This window comes from Plecotus auritus (genome assembly GCF_963455305.1).
Source record: "Plecotus auritus genome assembly, chromosome: 6".
NCBI classification, from domain to species: Eukaryota; Metazoa; Chordata; class Mammalia; order Chiroptera; family Vespertilionidae; genus Plecotus; species Plecotus auritus.
Window position 1 is genome coordinate 32,484,221 of NC_137773.1, and position 20,224 is coordinate 32,504,444.

At 36.8% G+C, this 20,224-nt stretch overlaps 1 protein-coding gene across 4 annotated transcripts in view; it reads right to left on the reverse strand.

Annotated features, from left to right (window-relative positions):
- Window positions 1-20,224, reverse strand: part of PKD2L2 (polycystin 2 like 2, transient receptor potential cation channel) — a gene marked incomplete at its 5' end in the record, with an annotated part of 39,500 nt that overhangs the window by 10,150 nt on the left and 9,126 nt on the right. For 2 of the 4 annotated variants that reach the window (XM_080675982.1, XM_080675983.1), the window contains 7 exons: window positions 4,631-4,685; window positions 5,263-5,327; window positions 8,065-8,166; window positions 8,533-8,653; window positions 17,372-17,553; window positions 17,839-18,009; window positions 19,281-19,509. In XM_080675982.1, the coding sequence (XP_080532108.1) occupies window positions 4,631-4,685; window positions 5,263-5,327; window positions 8,065-8,166; window positions 8,533-8,653; window positions 17,372-17,553; window positions 17,839-18,009; window positions 19,281-19,509 (925 nt within the window). The remainder of the gene's footprint in view (window positions 1-4,630; window positions 4,686-5,262; window positions 5,328-8,064; window positions 8,167-8,532; window positions 8,654-17,371; window positions 17,554-17,838; window positions 18,010-19,280; window positions 19,510-20,224) is intronic. The other 2 variants (XM_080675984.1, XM_080675985.1) reach the window with 2 other exon arrangements.

Here is a 20,224-nt window from a genome sequence, read left to right on the forward strand (position 1 = left end):
CTTGATTTCTTCTACAGTACAGATTTGTTTAGGCTTTAAAAAATCTCTTCTAGCCGAAACCGGTTTGGCTCAGTGGATAGAGCGTCGGCCTGCGGACTGAAGGGTCCTGGGTTCGATTCCGGTCAAGGGCATGTACCTTGGTTGCGGGCACATCCCCAGTGGGGGGTGTGCAGGAGGCAGCTGATCGATGTTTCTCTCTCATCGATGTTTCTGGCTCTCTATCCCTCTCCCTTCCTCTCTGTAAAATATCAATAAAATACATTTAAAAAAAAATCTCTTCTATGCTCAGTTTTGATCAATTTGATATTTATAGAAAAAATCCATTACATTCAGTTTTTCAAATGTTAGTTGCATGAAATTATAATAAAAGTCTCTTAGTGACTTATTTCAGGTGTACAACATAATGATTTAATATATCAGGGTGAGGCAAAAATAGGTTTACAGTTGTTTGTATGAAAAAAAATAAAATACAAGAGTAAACTCTGTAGCCTTGGCAGGTGTTGGGTCGATTCCTGGTCAGGGCATATACCCAGGTTTCGGGTTCCATCCCGGGTCAGGGCATATGTGGGAGGCAACTGATCAATGTCTCACTCTCACATCAATGTTTCTCTTTCCCTCTCCTTTCCTCTCTCTCTAAAATCAATAAAAGCATGTCCTTTGGTGAGGATTAAAAAAAGACAGAGAATAAACTGTTTTGTGTACTCACAATGGTAAACCTATTTTGCTTCACTCTTCACATATTGTGCAATGATCACAATAAGTTTAGTTAATATCCCTCAAACATACGGTTTCAGATTTTTTTATTGTGATAAGAACTTTTAAGCTCTCTTAGCAGCTTTCAAATATACAATACAGTTATTATTAACTATAGTCACCCCGCTGAACATTATATCCCCATGTCTTATTTTAAAACTGGAAGTTTGTACCTTTCGACCACATTCACCCATTTAGCTGATCCCCCATCCCCACTCTGGCAAACACCAATCTATTCTCTGTATCTGTGAATTTTTAAAAACATATTCCACATACAAGTGAAACCATGTAGTACTTCTCTTTAACTTATTTCACTTAACATAATGCTATTCATGTTGTCACAAATGGCAGGATTTTCTTTTTTTTTATGGATGAATAATATTCCATTGTGTATATAGACCACATTTCTTTACCCATTTTTCCATTGATGTACACTTCCATGTAGTACACTTCCATGTATTGGCTATTGTAAATAATGCTGCAATGGATTTGTGGGTGCAGGTATCTTTTTGAGTTAGTGCTTTTATTTCCTTCAGATAAATTCCCAGAAGTAGAATTGCCAAATCATATGATAGTTCTATTTTTAATTTTTTGAGGAAGTTCCATATTGTTTTCCATAGTGACTGCAGCAGTTTACATTGCCCCCCTGGAGTGCACAAGGGTTCCCTTTTCTCCAAATCCTTGCCAACACTTGTTATTTCTTGTCTTTTTTATGATAGCCATTCTCACAGGTGTGAGGTGCAATCTCACTGTGGTTTTGATTTGCAATTTTCTGATGATTATGTGAGCATCTTTATTATTACCTGTTGATGACCATCTGTATGTCTTACATGGAAAAATGTTTATGCAGGTCTTCTGCCCATTTATTTGTTGTTGTTGTTGTTATTGAGTTATATGAGTTCTGTATATATTTTGGAGATTAACCCCTTACCAGATATATGACTTGCAAATATTTTCTGTTTTGAAAACTATAGCTTTGTAATATAGTTTGAAATCAGGGAGCATGATTTTGTTCTTCCTCAAAATTGTTTTGGCTATTCAGGGTCTTTTGTGCTTTCATACAAATTTAAGAGTTTGTTCTGTTTCTATGATAAGTGCCATTGGAATTTTGATATGGATTGCATTGAATCTGTATATGGGTTCATGTGGTAGGGACATTTTAACAATATTAATTTTTCCACTCCATGAGCACAGAATGTCTTTCCATTTGTTTGTGTTGTCTTCTATTTCTTTTGGTGATATTTAAAATTTTCTTTTGTTTCTTGATTATTTCCCCCATTGTAGTTTTTTACTTTGTATGTTTATGCTTTCTCCCTCTTATTCCATTTGTTGTCCAGTGATTTCTTTTCACTGATCTTTTCAAAGAACCAGCCTTTTTTTTATTAGTATACTAATTTTTGTTTGTAACTCAATTGTTTTTATCTTTATTTCTTATTTGTTGTCTATTTTCTAACTTTTTGAGTCACATACTAAAATTAATATGTTTTCTGTCTTTGATTTTTATTTATAAATTTAAGGCTATTACTTTTCCCTCTGGGTATTTGACTTTATCTTATAGATTCTGTTATATAGTGTTTTTATCGTTTTGTTTCCTGGGAAGTCTGCAATTTCATTTTGTATTTTCTCTTTGATTAAAAATTATTTAATAATTAAAATTTTTCTTGGTTAAATAATTTTTATTTTATAATTTCATTAACGTATTTTTTATGTCATTTTCAGATATTTTTTCTTTTTAAAATATATTCTTACTGATTTTAGAGAGAGAGGAAAGGAAAGGGAAAGAGAGAAACATCGATGTGAGAGTGAAACATTGATTGGTTGATTTCTGGGCCCTCAATTCTGATCATTAGTCTATTTGTCTTTATGCCAATACCATACTGTTTTGAAAACTATAGCTTTCAACAAACTGAGCCACACAGGCCAGGGCAAGAATTTTTTTCTGTATTAACTACTTTTTGGAATTTATTGAGCTTTTCTTTGTGGCCCAATATATGATCAGTTTTAATGAATGGGTTTTTGAAAAGTATGTGTATCTTCTGAGAGTACAGAATTTAATACATAACTGTAAGATTGCCTGTTTATTATATTGTCTTTTTTAAATCTTTTTATTTTTCTTGATCTGTTGTCTATTTTTTGTGTGTTCCTATTACTCCTTTTATAAGTCCAGTAGTTTTATGGAAGTTGATGACATGTTATTTGGTGCATCGATAATCATAACTATTAGAGCTGATCTTAGCCTTATAAAGTGCCCTTCATCTCATTCAGAGCTTTTTGTCTTAAATTCTATCTTTAGTTAAATTGTGTCCCCTAATATCTTTTCCTTGCCTATTCTACTTTAGCTCATGCTTTTATGTTTAACTTTTCTGAATTACTTTATTTTAGGTGTATATTTTAGGATATAGCATAGAATTGGGTATTGCTTTGTGATTCAATCTGAAAATACTTTCTTTTTCTTTTTAATTAGATTATACTTTTTGCCATTACTGATAATGTGTGTTATATTTGGTCACAATTATATTGTCTTACGGTTATATTTTAAATCTTTTACCATGTGTTATTTTTTCTGTTCTCTTTTTCGGTTTTGTGCTTTTGCCCTTTAGGTATTTTTGTTTCAGTGTATGTTTTTAAAATATTTTTGTTGATTTCAGAGAGGAAGGGAGAAGGAGAGAGAGATCAGCTGCCTCCTGCATGCCCCATACTGGGGAGCCCCACACTGGGCATTGAGCCCGCAACCCGGGCATGTGCTCTGACCAGGAATCAAACCGTAACCTCCTGGTTCAAAGATTGACACTCAACCACTGAGCCACTCTGGCTGGGCTCAGTGGTTTGTTTTTAGTCATGTAACTTTTTATACATCCAGAGACCTCCCTTTCTTGCTTTGGTTCCCTCTATAAGGAATTAAACAAGTTTAACAAGAAAATTAGCTTGTAATTTCTTCCTCCTCATCTCCTTCCTCTCTACTATCCAGTTACATTTTAAATTATGTTTCTATATTTTCTTGTATCTTAGAAGTGGAGTCTACTCACACTTTTTTTTTAATGTACCACTTATGAAAAATGCTGCCAATTAAAGTATGACAGAATGTCAACCATAAGGCACATCTTGATTTCAGAGATGTTGAAATGTGATAAAGGAGTTTTAAAATAATTAAAACAATTTTTCTTATTTACTATTGCACTCTTAAATATGCTAACGTTTTTTCTTCTTGGTTAATTTTAAAAGATAATTTCAACTATTATACTAGTATATGAACCAGTCAGCTTTTTCTGCTTATTCCTCTCTGTCCCTCCTTCCTTTTTCCAAAATTTCTCCAATCATCTCTTGGTTGGTAGAAGCTGATCCTTGTAGAATCCTCAGGAATACAACAGTATTACCTGAATTCCTCCATGTTCAAAACTCTTTGTGAGCATTTTGGTAGATATAAAAATCCTTGGCTTACATTTTCTTTCCTTGCATATATTGTGTGCTTTATAATTATTTCTTAAGCATACATGTATATATAGTGAATCATTTATTGAATATGCTGTTATAGTTCTGAAATAAAAAAAATCATTAAAGTGATTTCTCATATTAATGATTACTAGAGAAAATTTACATAATCATCTCAATTGAGTATACTCACTAAACCCTGTGTGATTATCCCACAGTGAGAGCACAGCTGTGGGACGAGGGTATCTGGCCGAGAGCACCAGTAAGAAAGAGGGAGCATCTGGAATCCAAATGATTTGTCCTAAACAAGCGTATAGATTCTGGGAGAAATATTTGGAGGCGGCAACTACTGCTCTGAAAAAAATCATTTCAGTTCTAAATCGGAACATTTTTGTAAGCGTATTTCTAATAAAGCTATAACTTCTTTATGAGAAAATTAAAATCTTACATTTTCGTCAAAGCCTTTTCTTCTGGCTTGTTCAGCCAAATCTTTGTTTTTCTTACTGAAAATAGAAAAATTAGAGGCACATGTCAGTAAATAGGGAAATGTCATCATAAAATACAAGCAGATTTATATAAAGGTTCTGAATTGCATTTCTATTCTTTCTGATATCTGACTTTTTGGAAAATGTGGTCATTAAGAAGTTACCCAGAGAATTACATTTCTAACTATAAAAAAGTGTTTATGTCCCATTGTCAAGAGGTGTGGGTTTGGAAAGCATTTTAATGACAGTGACTCAATAAATGTAAGTGTATTCTTAATGTTTTGTGTAAATGTTTTTATTTTAATAGCTAAATAAATGCTTTAAATGTAGACTAAAATTGTTTCCTACCTTTATAGAGGAATTTCACCCTCTTGTCCAGCTTTTGTTTTATTAGTGGTATGGCATACCTTATATTACATTTAGGTTAGCTTAGAGTTTCAAGACCCTCTCAGAAGTTAAGCACTACTGGATTTATTAACATATTTAGAGTCAGCACTTTGGATGGTGGTGGTTTTGCTATCAAAACCTTACTCATAAGTTTCTCATACAATATAGAGATTTAAAATGGTAAATTAAAATTTTAAAATCATCTTACCTTTTATTGTCTTCATCCTCTTGAGGTTTCTTTAGCTTGAGTTTTTTGAGAACATTGTTGTAACTCTGGACATAATTAAAAATTAAAAATATATCCTGTATTGTTAATTTTTGGTCCAGGTAAAGGAAATATGGAATGCTTGTCTCTAGGGATTGCTACACTAAAGAAAGGTAGAGGCAAATGCTATGATTATCCTTCTTTCAGTTTGTCAGCCCTATGGTTTCTGCCTGCTGATGCAAAGAAAAAGGTTCTCCTTTAGGCATCAGACCTGCACTTGAAAAAAAAACCCTTTGAAAAGTACTATTAACAAAGAACATATATGCATAGCCCATGGTCACAGGTAACAGTGGGACTGCGAGATAGGTGGGCAAAGAGGGGAGGAAAGGGGAACATCTGTAATAGTGTCAACAATAAAAATAAAGTACTATTAAAGTAGTTATTGCATTAAAGATGTTAACATACCCTGGTCAGTATGGCTCAGTTAGTTGGGCATCGTCCTGTGCACAGAAAGGTGCCTGTTTGGTTCCTGGTTAGGGCACATGCCTGGGTTTCAGGCTCGATCCCCAGTAGGGGGCATGCAGGAGGCAGCCGGTCAATATTTCTCTCCCTCACTCTTCCTCTCTCAAATCAATTAAAAAAAAAAAAAAAGTTAACACTTGCCCTAGCTTGTTTGGCTCAGTGGATAGAGCGTCGGCCTGGGGACTGAAGGTCCTGGGTTCAATTCCGGTCGAGGGCACATGCCCGGGTTGCGAGCTCTGTCCCCAGTGGGGGGCGTGCAAGAGGCAGCCGGTCAATGATTCTCTCTCATCATGGATGTTTCTATCTCCCTCTCCCTCTCCCTTCCTCTCTGAAATCAATAAAATATATTAAAAAAAAAAAAGTTAACACTTCAATGCATGTAACCAACATCATAATCAAGATAAATGATGAAACCACAGGAAGTTCATTGGTGGATATATTAATAGTTTTCTTTTACATATAAAAGTTCTTGGACACAGTTCTTTTTTTTTTTTAAATATATTTTATTGATATTTTACAGAGAGGAAGGGAGAGGGATAGAGAGCTAGAAACATCGATGAGAGAGAAACATCGATCAGCTGCCTCCTGCACACCCCCCACTGGGGATGTGCCCGCAACCAAGGTACATGCCCTTGACCGGAATCGAACCCGGGACCCTTCAGTCCGCAGGCCGACGCTCTATCCACTGAGCCAAACCGGTTCCGGCTTGGACACAGTTCTTAAATCCCACTAACCCTACAGCTATTAGGACCTTTTCTATGTTAAGTGATTTATTTAGTTAAAGGTGTGGCTAAGCAGAGGTAGGCAAGATGGTCTGTACACACATGACTTTGCTACCATCCAAAGTGAGGAGTGTCAAGAGGACAGAGAAGGCCCCGCCTGTGTGGCTTAGTGGTTGAGCATTGACCCAGGAACTAAGTGGTCATGGTTCAATTCCCGGTCAGAGTACATGCCCAGGTTGTGGGCTTGATCCCCAGTTGGGGGGCATGCAGGAAGGCAGCTGATCAGTGATGCTTCTCATTGATGTTTCCCTTTCCCTCTCTAAAAATCATTAAAAAACATTTAAAAAAAAATAGAGGACAGAGAGGATTCCTTTGTTGGAGAGAATAGAATGTCAGAGAGCACAGGGAATATACTTGGGGTCAGAGAATGACATGAGCAGAGGAGAGAGTGAGAAGAAGCATGGTAAATAGCACTGTGCTTAAAACATTGGCTGGGACCTACCATGCTGGAAATGGAGGCATAGGAGGTAGAAATTCTATAGTTAGATGATAGTAAAGAAAGATAATTTGGGGCTGTGAGACTTTAGAAGGGCCCTGGATGTTTGAGTAAAGAATTTGAACTTAGCCCTGGCCCCGTTGGTTCAGTGGCTAGAGCATCAGCCTGCGGACTGAAGCAGTCGCAGATTTGATTCTGGTCAGGGGCAGATACCTGGGTTGCAGGCTTGATCCCTGCCAGGTCAGGGCGCATGTGGGAAGCAACCAGTCGATGTCTCTCTCACACTGATGTTTCTCTGTGTCTCCATTTCTTTCACTCTAAAATTCAATGGGAAAATATTCTTGGGTGAAGGTTAATAACAAGAATAATAATAACTTGAACTTATTTTGATAGGCCCAGGGGAACTAAAGAATTTTGAGCAGAGAAGTGATATGCTCAGAGCTGGCCTGGTACAGGAAAGAGGCTAGAACAGGTAAGATGTTACTATACAAAAGGCTGGGTGAAAAGTACTGAGGGCCCTGTTAAAGTGGTGACAGAATTAAGAGTGTCCTTGAGTTCCACACACATGAGCAAAAACTTCAGACAAGCCTTGGCAGCAGATTGTGTAAGGGACAAGGAAATAAGTCCAAGGTATTTGAGCCTGGATAACTGAGAAGAGTGTTGTCATTAATGGAAATAGGAAAGTGAGGAAGATAAGGCACATGGGATTCTGAATTTAGATTGTTTATAGAAATTAGCCGGCATCTAAATGGAAAACTTTTGGAGAGAAAAGTTTATTCAGTGCTTTGCATTTAGTAAATAGCCCAATTACTATTTGATACATTAAACTCTGAAATAATTTTGGTCACGCTTTTTTAAAAAGCCACGGAGTTTATTTCACTGCCCTGGTAGTGAAATAATACAAAATGATTAGCACTGGGCCAAAACAAAAAAACACACTCCCCTCTAAAACACACACACCAGAACCAGAACCCACTTTTGGGTTTAAGTGTTATTCAAACTACGAGTGTATAAACTGAACAACATTTGTCTTAGAATTCTAATTAGGAAAATAATTTGACATACCTTCTTAATCATTTCACCAAGTTTAAAAGATGGTCTTCTGCCTATTGAATAATCATCTTGCACTTCTGAATAGGTATAATTAATTATTGCCAAGAACATGTTCTGGAGAGAAATATTCAAATAAGAAATTATTTCAATAAAAATTTAGTTTAAATGATAGTGATTTTGGCAAGTGCTGGGATTTGTAAAATTAGATTTAAGTTTTAAAAGTAACTCATGGTCAGTAATAGAGAAATTGCTCTGAAGACTAAAATATAGCAGACTGGGTAACGTGTAGTTTGTGGACCTAGGCAGACATGTTTATGGAAAATAAAATTTAAAATAGTGCATATGAGTGGTTACTTATATATGCATTAGTCTATGTGAAGTGTTCTGACAGCTAAGCAGTGATACTATAATTTCTTCTAAGTTGTTCATTTTTCACTCTAAAATATGTATGCAAAAAAGGAAACATATGGTCATTCTTACCAACAGGACAAAGAATATGAAAAAGATGAAGGTGATGAAGTAAATGGGTCCCAAGATACGATTGTCTTGCTGAATAGCAGCAAAATTAAAATCCCCAAGAATAATTCGAAACTGTGCAAATCTTTGATGAGAAGAAAGAAAAAGATTAGACAATATTATATCCTGTCATACATGCATGACAACTGATGCGGGTTACCAATGTGTCTAGCAAAGTATTTAGCTGTGTATGGCATATGCTGTATGGCTTTAGTTATGTTACAGCACAGAGTTCTATAAAACTGAATATAGAAAATTCCCCTGAAGGCAAGACTTGAGGTACCTCAATAGCTGAACAGGTAGTCCAGGAAATGTTGGGCTTCAATTTATTTAACTAATGTCAACCCAATGTTTACCTGCAAAATTTGAACCTTGGGCTACCTTTTCACCAACTATCTTCACAGTGGTCTCTTTAGCTATTCCTGTGCCTTTCTAAAGCTTAGAATACTTTCACTTTGTTCAAGTGATTTTCAACTTACTAGACCCAAGAGCCCTAAAATGTCTTCTAATATCAATGATATGTTTAATTTTTGCTCTTCTTTTAAAATAAAGAGCCAATAATTAGTCACGTGCTAAGTCTCAAACATGATCCTGAGGTTTATTTTATTCTCTTCAATAACAATAAAAACTTGGTTTTGCTGTGAAATAGCATTTGAAATATTTTTAAAATCTTCATTTTCTTAGTTATATATTTATTTTTTAAGTTTCTTTATTAAGGTATTACATATGTGTCCTCATCCCCCCATTATTCCCCCCAACTCTCCCCACTCATGCCCTCACCCCCCTGTTGTCTGTGTCCATTGGTTAGGCTTATATGCATGCATACAAGTCCTTTGGTTGATCTCTCCCCCTTACCCCCACCCTCCCCTACCTTCCCTCTGAGATTTGACAGTCTGATAATCTCTGTATCATTCCAATTTTAGTATATGTGCTGCCGAAGCGAGCACTTAATTTTAAAGATGGAAAATTAAGAAATTAAGGCTTGGAATGAGCATAGCTGTAGATGTAGAATTATAATTTCTTGGTGAGAGAAACCAAGATGGCGGCATAGGTAAGCACCTAAACTGCTGCCCCGCACAACAATTTCAAAACTACAACTAAAAGACAGAACGGACACCATCCAGAACCACAGGAAAGCTGGCTGAGTGGAAATTCTACAACTAGAAGGAAAGAGGAAAGCTCACGGAGAAGGAGCGGCAAAGAGCTGAGGTACGGAGACACACGCACGCAGAGAGGAAGGGCAGCGGAGTGCCTGGCTGGCTTTCTCTGGCGGGAGGGGGAAAGAAGCCCCCGACTGCACTGAACCCCAGTTCCGACTGCACTGAACCTCAGTTCCGGGCAAAACCCTGTGGACCCAGGCTCATACAGGGGGAGTTTGGACTGTCAGGTAAAGAGAAAGGCACACGGAGACTCGGAGACTCAGGGGAGCCGCGGCGGCAGGGGTCTGGAGGCGCGAGTGTGCACAAAGACTGACTGAGGAGGTTACCACAGGCTTTCCCTAGCAGAAGGGAGTCAGAAGCTCCTGACTGCACTGAGCCCCAGTTCCGACTGCACTGAACCGCAGTTCCGGGTGAGCCCCTGGGGACCCACGCTCTTACGGGGGAAATCTGGACTGTAAGGCGGAAACTCAGGAACTGCGGAAGGCAGAGGTCTGGAGACTCGCACGCGCAAGGGCAGGGCTGACAGGAAGCCAAGACTGTCTGCTCCGCCCTGAGGCTCCACCCCATCCAAGCTGAGCACAGAGGCTTTTGCAATCTGGCAAGGCTAATCCTATAAGGCTGTCTCCAGCACCGAAAATCTCCCAGTGTAGACACAGCTGATCCTCACAGCCAACTGGCCTGCAGGTCAATTCCTCCCAGTGATACCAACAACAATCAAGACTTAAGTACAACAAGGCTGTACACACAGTCCACAAAGGGGTGCACCAAGAGTGTCCACCTCAGGTTAACTGGGGAGGCCGACCCACTGGGCCATATAGGAAACCTAGCACACAAATCCACCCTACCAACTCAGGGAAGCAGTGAAAGATGGGGAGACAAAGAAACAGATCACAAACGAAAGAAATGGAGGAAAACAAACGACTGGATATAAAATTCAAAACCATGGTTGTAAGGCTTTTCAAGAATATCCTAGAAAAGGCCGATAAATATAATGAGACCCTCGAAGATATGAAAAAGGACCAACTAGAAATTAAACATACACTGACTGAAATAAAAAATATTATACAGAGACCCAACAGCAGACTAGAGCAGGGGTGGGCAAACTTTTTGACTCGAGGGCCACAATGGGTTCTTAAACTGGACTGGAGGGCCGGAACAAAAGCATGGATGGAGTGTTTGTGTGAACTAATATAAATTCAAAGTAAAGGAGCGGAGGGGAGAGCAAGAGAACCGGATAGAACAGCCGGATCTGGCCCGCGGGCCGTAGTTTGCCCATGGCTGGACTAGAGGAACGCAAGAATCAAGTCAAAGATTTGAAATACAAAGAAGCAAAAAACACTCAACCGGAAAAGCAAAAAAAAAGAAAAAAGAATTCAAAAAGTTGAAGATAGTGTAAGAAGACTCTGGGACAACTTCAAGCGTACCAACATCAGAATTATGGGGGTGCCAGAACAAGAGAGTGAGCAAGATACTGAAAACCTATTGGAAGAAATAATGACAGAAAACTTCCCCCATGTGCTCGCTTCAGCAGCACATATACTAAAATTGGAACGATACAGAGAAGATTAGCATGGCCCCTGCGCAAGGATGACACGCAAATTCGTGAAGCGTTCCATATTTTTTTTTAAAAGAAAAAAAAAAAAAAGAAAACTTCCCCCACCTGGTGAAAGAAATAGACTTACAAGTCCAGGAAGCGCACAGAATCCCAAACAAAAGGAATCCAAAGAGGACCACACCAAGATACATCATAATTAAAATGCCAAGAGCAAAAGACAAAGAGAGAATATTAAAAGCAGCAAGAGAAAAACAGTTAATTACCTACAAGGGAGCACCCATACGATTGTCAGCTGATTTCTCAACAGAAACTATGCAGGCCAGACAGGAGTGGCAAGAAATATTCAAAGTGATGAATAGCAAGAACCTACAACCAAGAGTACTCTACCCAGCAAAGCTATTATTCAGAATGGAAGGTCAGATAAAGAGCTTCACAGATAAGAAAAAGCTAAAGGAGTTCATCACCACCAAACCAGTACTATATGAAATGCTGAAAGGTATTCTTTAAGAAGAGGAAGAAGAAAAAAGTAAAGAGAAAAATTATGGACAACAAATACATATCTATCAACAAGTGAACCTAAAAATCAAGTGAATTAAAAATCTGAGGAAGAGAATAAACAGGTGAATATAATAGAATCAGGGACAGAGAAAGGGAGTGGACTGATAATTCTCAGGGGGAAAGGGGTATGGGGGGTGCAGGAAGAGACTGGACAAAAATCGTACACCTATGGATGAGGACAGTGTGGGGGGAGGTAAGGGCAAAGGGTGGGGTGGGAACTGGGTGGAGGGGAGCTATGGGGGAAAAGGAGAAACAATTGTAATAATCTGAACAATAAAGATTTATTAAATTAAAAAAAAAGAATTATAATTTCTTAATCTGAGGTCTTATTATTCTCATCATTAATTTGCAGTAGCATTGCCAGACACATCAGGGGTATGTTATAAATTATGTGAGTTCCTTATTTTAAGGGGGAATCTGGGAAGGAATTTTTGAAAGTATGTAGACACTTTGCATGATTGGCCAGTCAGTCAAAAGGGAGAGTGCTTCTTATTCCGTGTTGCTTTAGCCAATCACATAAAGGCGCATAGGGCTATCTACCAAGAAGGAAGAAAATGCTTTCAAAGAAATCGGCTATTTGGAGTCCTAGGACTCAGAGTTATCTGGAATTTCATTCGTAGTACCCAAAACCTTATTAAGTCATGCTCAAAGTATTTATCCAGCTTTTAATACTGGTTTGTAATGCTCTTCTACACAAGGTAAAAAGAGAAATGCTGAATTGCAAAGAGACCAAAATTTCGCAACAAATCAAATGTTTTTTTTTCCTTTTTGGGACAGGAGAATAAAAGGTTCTGTTTTAATATTTCTAACTTGATCTTTTAAAAAACAACAACATGTTTTTTTTATTGATTTCAGAGAGAAGAAGGGAGAGAGACATAGAAACATCAATGATGAGAGAGAATCATCGATTGGCTGCCTCCTGCTGGGATCAAGTCTACTACCTGGGCATGTGTTCTTGACCAGAATCGAACCCTTGAGTCCGCAGATGGACACTCTATTCACTGAGCCAAACTGCCTAGGGCTAGCCCAGGACATCTTAATTCAAATTTAATATATGAGATTCCTTGGACACCTAGGTGATTAAACTCAGGCTTCAAGTCACTACAAGGGGTTTACTTTTAACTTGAGGCTGTAGCACTTTAGGCTTCCTGTTTGATTTGTAAAGAGGTTATCTGAAAATCCACCTTTGGCCCCCAGAACCCCTCAACACAAGCACACATGCAGGTCCTGGGCATTGTCTTTTGTCTTCTTCCTAAGAGGTGGTCAGAAACAGTTTCTCAACTTTTTTTTTTTCTGGATCAGCAAAAATACCTTCAGGGTGGAGATTTTTGGAAGATGGTAAGAGAAACTCGGAATCTGTCTCCTCACCTAGACAACAATCACATTGGCAGCTGGCTGATATAATTATTTTGGAATGCTGGAGTCTGTTGAAGGCTCGCAACTTCCAAGGAAAGGCTCAGACAATTTTGGTCAATTCCAATTTTTAGTTTGGCAGTAGCTACCCATCTCCACCCTCCATCCCATGGCATACAGCTGTGCATGTATTCCTGGAATAGTTTACACGCAGCTTGTGTGAGTCAGGATGGGCAACAAGGACCCTGTTCTCCAAACATCAGGGGTTTGTGTTCTGATTGCTGATCACAGAGGTGCAGACACACAGGCAGGTGTTCTCCACATCTTTGTTGTAAGCTCCCTCTCTCCGCGGCTGAAGCAATGTCCTTGGAATTTAAAGGGCTAGTGCCCTTCCTCCCCCTTCATTTTTCTCTTTTTCCCCTTTTGGGAGATACTGTAGACTAGGATGGTATTCAAAACCAACTGCATATATGGAGGAAATTAGAAATTCACGAAAGCAGGCTCAGAAAAGACCTACGAAAACATTAAGTTTACATCTTAGGCTGTTACTTAGTATGGAGACAGCCTGCAATAACAACAAACCAGCAAACCCTGTGGAAGGGAAAGAATCTAATTTACAGAGTTACCATTATTACATTCAAATGTCTAGTTTTCAACAGCAACAAAATGACAAGACATACAAAGATACAGTAAGCCCATTAAAAGGAAAGAAATAAACCAACAGAAATGATTTTAGACAAAGATCAGATGGCAGGCCTGCTAGACAAAGGCTTTAAAACAACCATCTTAAAGATGTTCAAAGAACTAAGAAGACATGGATAAAGTAAAGAAAATGACATATGAATAAAGTGGAAATATCAATAAAAAGAAAAACTAAAACATTATAGAGCTAAATAAAAATTCACCAAAAAAATTTTTTTTTCCACTGGAGGAATTCAAAAGCAGATTTGAACAACCAGAAGGAAAAAAATCAGTGAATTTGAAGATAATTATCGAGTCTGAGGAACAGAAAAAAAAAAAGATTGAAGAAAAGTAAGCAGAGCTAAGAGACCTTGGGACCATCAAGTGAGCCAACATATGCATAAGCATATAAAAAGATGCTCACTATCACTAATTAGGGAAATGCAAATCATAACCACAATGAAATATACCCATTAGGATAGCTACTAAAAAAAAAACAAAACTAGAAAATAAAAAGTGTTGACAAGGGTGTGGAGAAGTTGAAACCCTTGTGCACTGCTAGTGGGGATGCCAAATCATATAGCCACTGTGGAAAAGTTTGGCAGTTCCTAAAAAAATTCAAAATATACCCTAGCTGGTTTTGCTCAGTGGATAGAATGTAGGCCTGTGGACCAAAGGGTCCTGGGTTCGATTCTGGTCAAGGGCATGTACCTTGGTTTCGGCTCCTCTCCAGCCTGGGCCTTGGTTGGGGCTTGTGCAGGAGGCAACCAATCAATGTATTTCTCTCACATCGGTATTTCTGTCTTTCCCTCTCTTCCACTCTCCCTAAAAATCAATGGAAAAATATTCTTGGTTGAGGATTAACAAACGAACGAATAAAAAATTCAAAATAGAATTACTATATGATCTAGCACTTTCATCTATGGGTATATATCTGAAAGAATTAAAAGAGCCTCAGGGAGATATTTGTACACCCATGTGCTCAATAATTAAAATATGGAGGCAACCCACTGACAGATAAATGGATGAGCAAAATATGGTATAGACATATATGGACTATTACTTAGCCTAAAAAAGGAAGGAAATTCTGACATAGTCTACAACACTGTTAAATCTTGAAGACATTATGCTAAAGTGGCATAAATCAGTCACAAAAGGACAAATGCTGTATGATTCTCTAGGTGCCTAGAGTAATCAAAATCACAGGGACAAAAAGTAGAATGGTGGTTGCCCAGGGTCTGGGATAAGCAGGGAGATGAAGAGTTCCTTTTACTGGGTATAGAGTTTCAGTTTTGCAAAATTAACAAGAGTTTCGGAGATGAATGGTGGTGATGGTTGCACAATATAAGTATGCTTAATATCACTGAACTGTATCCTAGGAAATGGTTAAGATGATAAATTTATGTGTATTTTACCACAATAAAAAAAAATTCTTACTGACTTAAAAAAAGCCCTTCACAGTAAAAGTAACGTTGGCTGCTGGGCTTCTCTGGATTCTTGCCTTCAGATTGTGGCCCAGTTATTACTCACTTTTTTTGTTAGTTCTATAGAATTTCAATGTTTTCCAGCTTTTTCAATTGGCCTGCAGAGGAGGTTGATCTGAATAATCTAGGACATCATTACCAAGCACAAAAATACCCTCAATCCATTCCAGAGTTCTCTACTTATTTATCCTGTGGCTTATACTTCCAATTTTCCCACTAACCAAGGTAAGACAAATTTCTTAGGTTCTGTAAAGAACTATATTTATATTCAGTATTTAATACAACTATGTTTTAAGTAACACTTGAATTAATATATTAGGAAATGAACAAAAAGTTGTTGAAACTGCAAATATTCTTTACTCAGGATAAGCTAATTAGACATTTTAAAAAAGATTTTTTTTGTAATGTTTTATTATTTTCAGAGAAATGAAGGGAGAGGGAGAGAGAGATAGAAACATCAGTGATGAGAGAGAATCATCAATCAGCTGCCTCCTGCATGCCCCCCTACTGGTGATCAAGCCCAAAACCCAGGCGTGTGCCCTGACAGGGAATAAAACCTTGATCTCCTGGTTCATGGATTGACGCTCAACCACTGACCCACACTGGTCGGGCTAATTAGACTTTTTAAATTATAGGTTGTTTGAAGTTGAGGACCTTTGGAAGTGATTTAGTTCATTCCCTTCATTTATAAATAAAGAAATTAGGGTCTAGAAATGTTAAATAGCAAATGGCAGAATTGGAAAAGTACAGTTAAATCCTCTTGGTTCCTAGTCTACTCTTCCCACTATTTATTTAGTAAAGGTTTATTTCAGAAAAATGTCATTACATTTTATAACATTGGTACTTCAATTCTTTTTTTTAAAAAATATATTTTATTGATTATTTTTTTTACGGAGAGGAAGGGAGAGGGCTAGAGTGTTAGAAACATTGATGAGAGAGAAACATTGATCAGCTGCCTCCTGCACACCCCCTACTGGGGATGTGCCCGCAACCAAGGTACATGCCCTTGGCCGGAATCGAACCTGGGACCCTTCAGTCCACAGGCCAACGCTCTATCCACTGAACCAAACCGGCTAGGGCTGGTACTTCAATTCTTTATATGTGGATGGTGAAAAGAGGGCAACCTAAGACATTTCTTTAGACCAGATGTCCCCCAAATCAACAAAAAGGGTCAAGGACAAATATGTTCTTAATTAAAGTTAAGAAAGTTATTGGTGTTTTTTTTTTTTTCTCACAACCATATATTACTATGCACTGCAAAATTTCCCAATCTTACTTAAATCTGAGGCCATTTCCCCCCCGACAATCTTGGTCTAGAGTCCACAGGGTGTGTTTTGAGAATTGGTATTTTAGAATATCATAGTTTACTTATACAGACAGAGCTTGCTTTACCTACTTACCAGTTATTACTCACTTCCACTTGCTTATAAAAGGGGAGTAAATTAATTAAAATTATTCACTTTTAAAGGAAAGCCTGAATACTTTTTTAGGGATTCTAATTAGTTTTATAAGTTTGTTGCCTGCTGATTGCTTTATGCGTATAAAGCTTTATTTATTTATTTATTTATTTATTTATTTATTTATTTATTTATTTATTTATTTATTTATTTATTTATTTAAAACACAGCTTTACCAGAGCAGCAAAGGGCAGTCGTGTTTTCTTTAGAGGTCTCCATCTTTAGAATCAATAAAAGGGTTCTAAAGACGGAAACCTCTAAAGAAAACACGATTTCCTTTGCTCAGAGACATGGAGCCAATTTCTTTTATTCTAGTGAGAAATTAAAATTATTTTTCCAACTTTACCTAGTAACTCTTAAAAAACTGATATCACCATCCATTTGGATCTTTCAATGCCTAACCATACTTTGAGTATGACATACTTAGCTATTAGTGAAAATATAAAACCAAGTTTAAAGTTATTAAAGCTTATGTTACTACTTAACATAGATCTTTCTGTGATTTTTTTTTGTTATAAACCGGAAAATATAATTACATTTATACTAAGAGCTTACATGGAATTTTGAAAAGTAGAAAAGTCGTCAACCTGTGATCCAAAAATAAGAAATCCTAACTGGGCATAAGCAAAGAGTATTATAAAAAACATGATGGCAAATCCTACTATGTCTTTGATACAGCAGGATAAGGTTGATGACAGCTGAGACATTGTGTTATTAAAGCTTATGAATTTGAATATCTGAAAAAGAACAAAATTAATTGAAATATAATATTAAAGATTATAATTACTTAAAATAAGTTCAGAAGAAATCTGCTTTAATTTCAAAGAGGTGCTTAATGATAGTCAGGGGTATTTAAGGATGTGTCAGCAATCATTACATGGCCAAACTACTTTTAAAATTATTTTATAGTTAAGAATATCCTTTTGTTTTTTCATGCTTTGTAGTTTAAGTTCCCATTTTGATATCTAATATAAAAATATTATATCTATTCTGTTGTATCTAATATAATAAAATATAAATACCTTTATCCATGCAAAAAAGATGGTAATAGCAAGTATATTGTTGTAAAAAATGCGCCAGTGTGCGAGCAAATAGAAGTCTGAATATTGTTCAGTACGTTTTAACAGCTGTTCAAGTAAGAGAAAAATTTGTATTTTACAGTATAAGTTGAAGAAAATTGTAAAAAAACACAACTATATGGGGGAAAAAAAAGAAGGGTTAAATTAGAGGCTATTTCTACCTCTAAATCTCCTGCAGTCTATGAAGAAGCACATGAAAAAGTTAATCAAAGGTTCAACAAAAGGGAGGGATAAAACGTAGGGTTTTAGTAGGTGGAAGTAAGACTCAATTTATAGAAGTTTAATCATCATAAATGTAGAAAAATATTGGTCAACCTGACCATCCTAATCTGTCTGCCTGCTTGTTTCTTTGAGTCCCAAAACACAAATATATCCAATGCCCATATAATGCTGACTAGGCTGTAAGGATTTCTGCTCCATGTAACCACGATACCTAAAAGTTTTATATTTCCACCATATAACACTACAAGGACAAAATTTTACAGTTTCAAAAAAAGAAGCCCCATTGGAACCCTTCAGCAACTTCTTTAGAAGAAGATTTCAGGACTAGATGTCAGAGCTTTGTAACTGTCATGAAAATTTCCTTTTGATTACCCTTGCCTGAAATAGTCAAATCATTAAACATTTAACACTATGCCTGCCATATGTTAAACATTATTGGGCATATAGAAAGGTAGATGGCACACTTTCTGACTCTCATAAACTTTCAATCTGGTTTTGGGAAACAAGGCTTATCTATTAACTTGGCCAATAGGGGTGAAAGATCAGCTTGTATACACCAGAAGTGTTTGTTCATTGTTCCTAAACCACACTCTTTACCATTTGTCACACCTGCCTACATCTGTTTATTTTATTATGTTCTAGTGACCAGGACTGGCAGTCTTTGGAGTTTCTTTCAGGGACTATTTCCGCATACTGGTGTCTTCTGTGCCCACAAGCTACTCTCTGGCTGTTCAAACCTCCTCCCCCTTCAGTATTTTGTGTAGGCTTGTCTTCTAGCTATTTTTTCAAAATTCAGTGCGAGGAGGAAAGCAGATTTAGGCAACAGAGAAAAGATCCATGATTTTCAACATTATTGTAAAGAATAGATTTTTGAGTGGGGGTAGGTGAGACCTATTGTGCACATTAAATCATAATACCTATGGAATTACCTATTCCTCTCGGTTTACCCTGGTCCTCCCAAAAATCAAACCAGGAAAAAAAAAAAAAAGGCTTTTCCCTTTTGGAAGCACACCATTAGTATGTACTATAACAGTTCATTTTATGATTTGATATTTGAAGCTTTTAAAATAAGTCCCGATGAATAAAAATTTCTGCTTTTTGCATCTCTTATTGATGGGTTCATATGTGAGTTCCTTCAACCATACATGTGTATATATACTTACCACCAAAAGTAGTAATTCTAGCCAGTTCCAAATACTTTTGAAATAGGCAAACTTAAATTCTTTCATTTTTTTGCCTTCTTGTATTATGAAGACAGTAAACAAAATTAAAAATGTGATTTCACAGAAAGCAATAAAATAATCATAGTAGCTAACATATATGAGGAATTTCACTGAGTAAAACTGCCATGAAGTAAGTATTCCTCCAGTTGCAGGGAATTCTGCCACCAACCTGTAAAATTAGATTTGTGCATTTCAGGCATTTATATTTCAGTATGTAATTCAATATGAAACTTCTAATCGGTGCTGATGTGTAATTTAATGATAACCAATTATTTTATACAAAATATGTTTTCTTGAGGTCATGGGTTCAATTTGAAAAATTTCTAGTGGATTTACTTATTTTTTTAATGACTGTACTCTTTATGTACTTTGCATAGTTCCAATGGTCAAAGACCAAGATAAATAAGAAAATGAGATGTGCTTTTAGCCAGACATTCATTCTGTGCTACGTTTAGATTGTTTGTTCATAACTGGGAATACTAATTTATCTTCACAGGAGAATGAGATGATGTTCAAGAAAATGCTATACTGTTAGTTACTATTATTAGTCAGGACTCACCCCAAAATACATAATTCTTGAATACTTCAGAGAAGGGAAATACACTCTCTTTCTTTACCTTATCAGAGATAGTTCTTGTTTCTAAATGTCAAGATCACATATTCTACTAAAGCAAGTGTATGTTTACTTTCGGCACTAATGTTGGATATGAAGATCTATATGTAAATATAAGTATTAAAATGAATTCCATCACTAAATATAATAAGATTTTGAGGTTGTTCACAGTACTTCTAATGTTCTCCACAACTTCAGATAATTAAGAGTTGGCAGTACTTTAAGGAACAAGCATCTCTATCACCATGTCACAAAGTAATTATTTCTACTT